The sequence below is a fragment of the Penaeus monodon genome, chromosome 20 (assembly GCF_015228065.2).
Source record: "Penaeus monodon isolate SGIC_2016 chromosome 20, NSTDA_Pmon_1, whole genome shotgun sequence".
Classification (NCBI taxonomy): Eukaryota; Metazoa; Arthropoda; class Malacostraca; order Decapoda; family Penaeidae; genus Penaeus; species Penaeus monodon.
Window position 1 is genome coordinate 32,907,966 of NC_051405.1, and position 345 is coordinate 32,908,310.

The 345-nt window shown below is 39.1% G+C and overlaps 1 protein-coding gene across 1 annotated transcript in view; it reads right to left on the bottom strand.

The window, feature by feature from the left end:
- Window positions 1–339, bottom strand: part of LOC119585977 (zwei Ig domain protein zig-8-like) — a 37,271-nt gene extending 36,932 nt beyond the window's left edge. Inside the window, exon 1 of the mRNA XM_037934690.1 lies at window positions 79–339. Within this exon, the coding sequence (XP_037790618.1) occupies window positions 79–130 (52 nt within the window). The 5' untranslated portion in view covers window positions 131–339. The remainder of the gene's footprint in view (window positions 1–78) is intronic.
- Window positions 340–345: the final 6 nt, after the last annotated feature.

The following is a 345-nucleotide window of genomic DNA, read 5'->3' on the forward strand; positions in this document are numbered from 1 at the left end:
GACTTAGCCCCAGCATGCAAGTGCAAGGAACAGCGCATTCACTAAGACAACAAAAGCAGCTGCAGAGGAATTACTCACCGGTAAAGATCGTGAAGACAATCTTTTTAAGTTGCGAACTCCGACCTTCCATGATATATATATATTTTTTCTCTCTCTCTTCCTTTTCTTTTAGCCTAAAGTTGGACTTCACACCGTGGGCGAGAGAGAGGATTTTTACCTCTTGCCTATCATATCACTTTTTAGGTTGTTCTTTTTTTCATTCATTTATCTCTCCCTCTGTGTTTATGACTTGTAAGTTTTAATCGTTCTTTCGATCTAGTTCTCTTCGTTTTTCCCATTCACTGA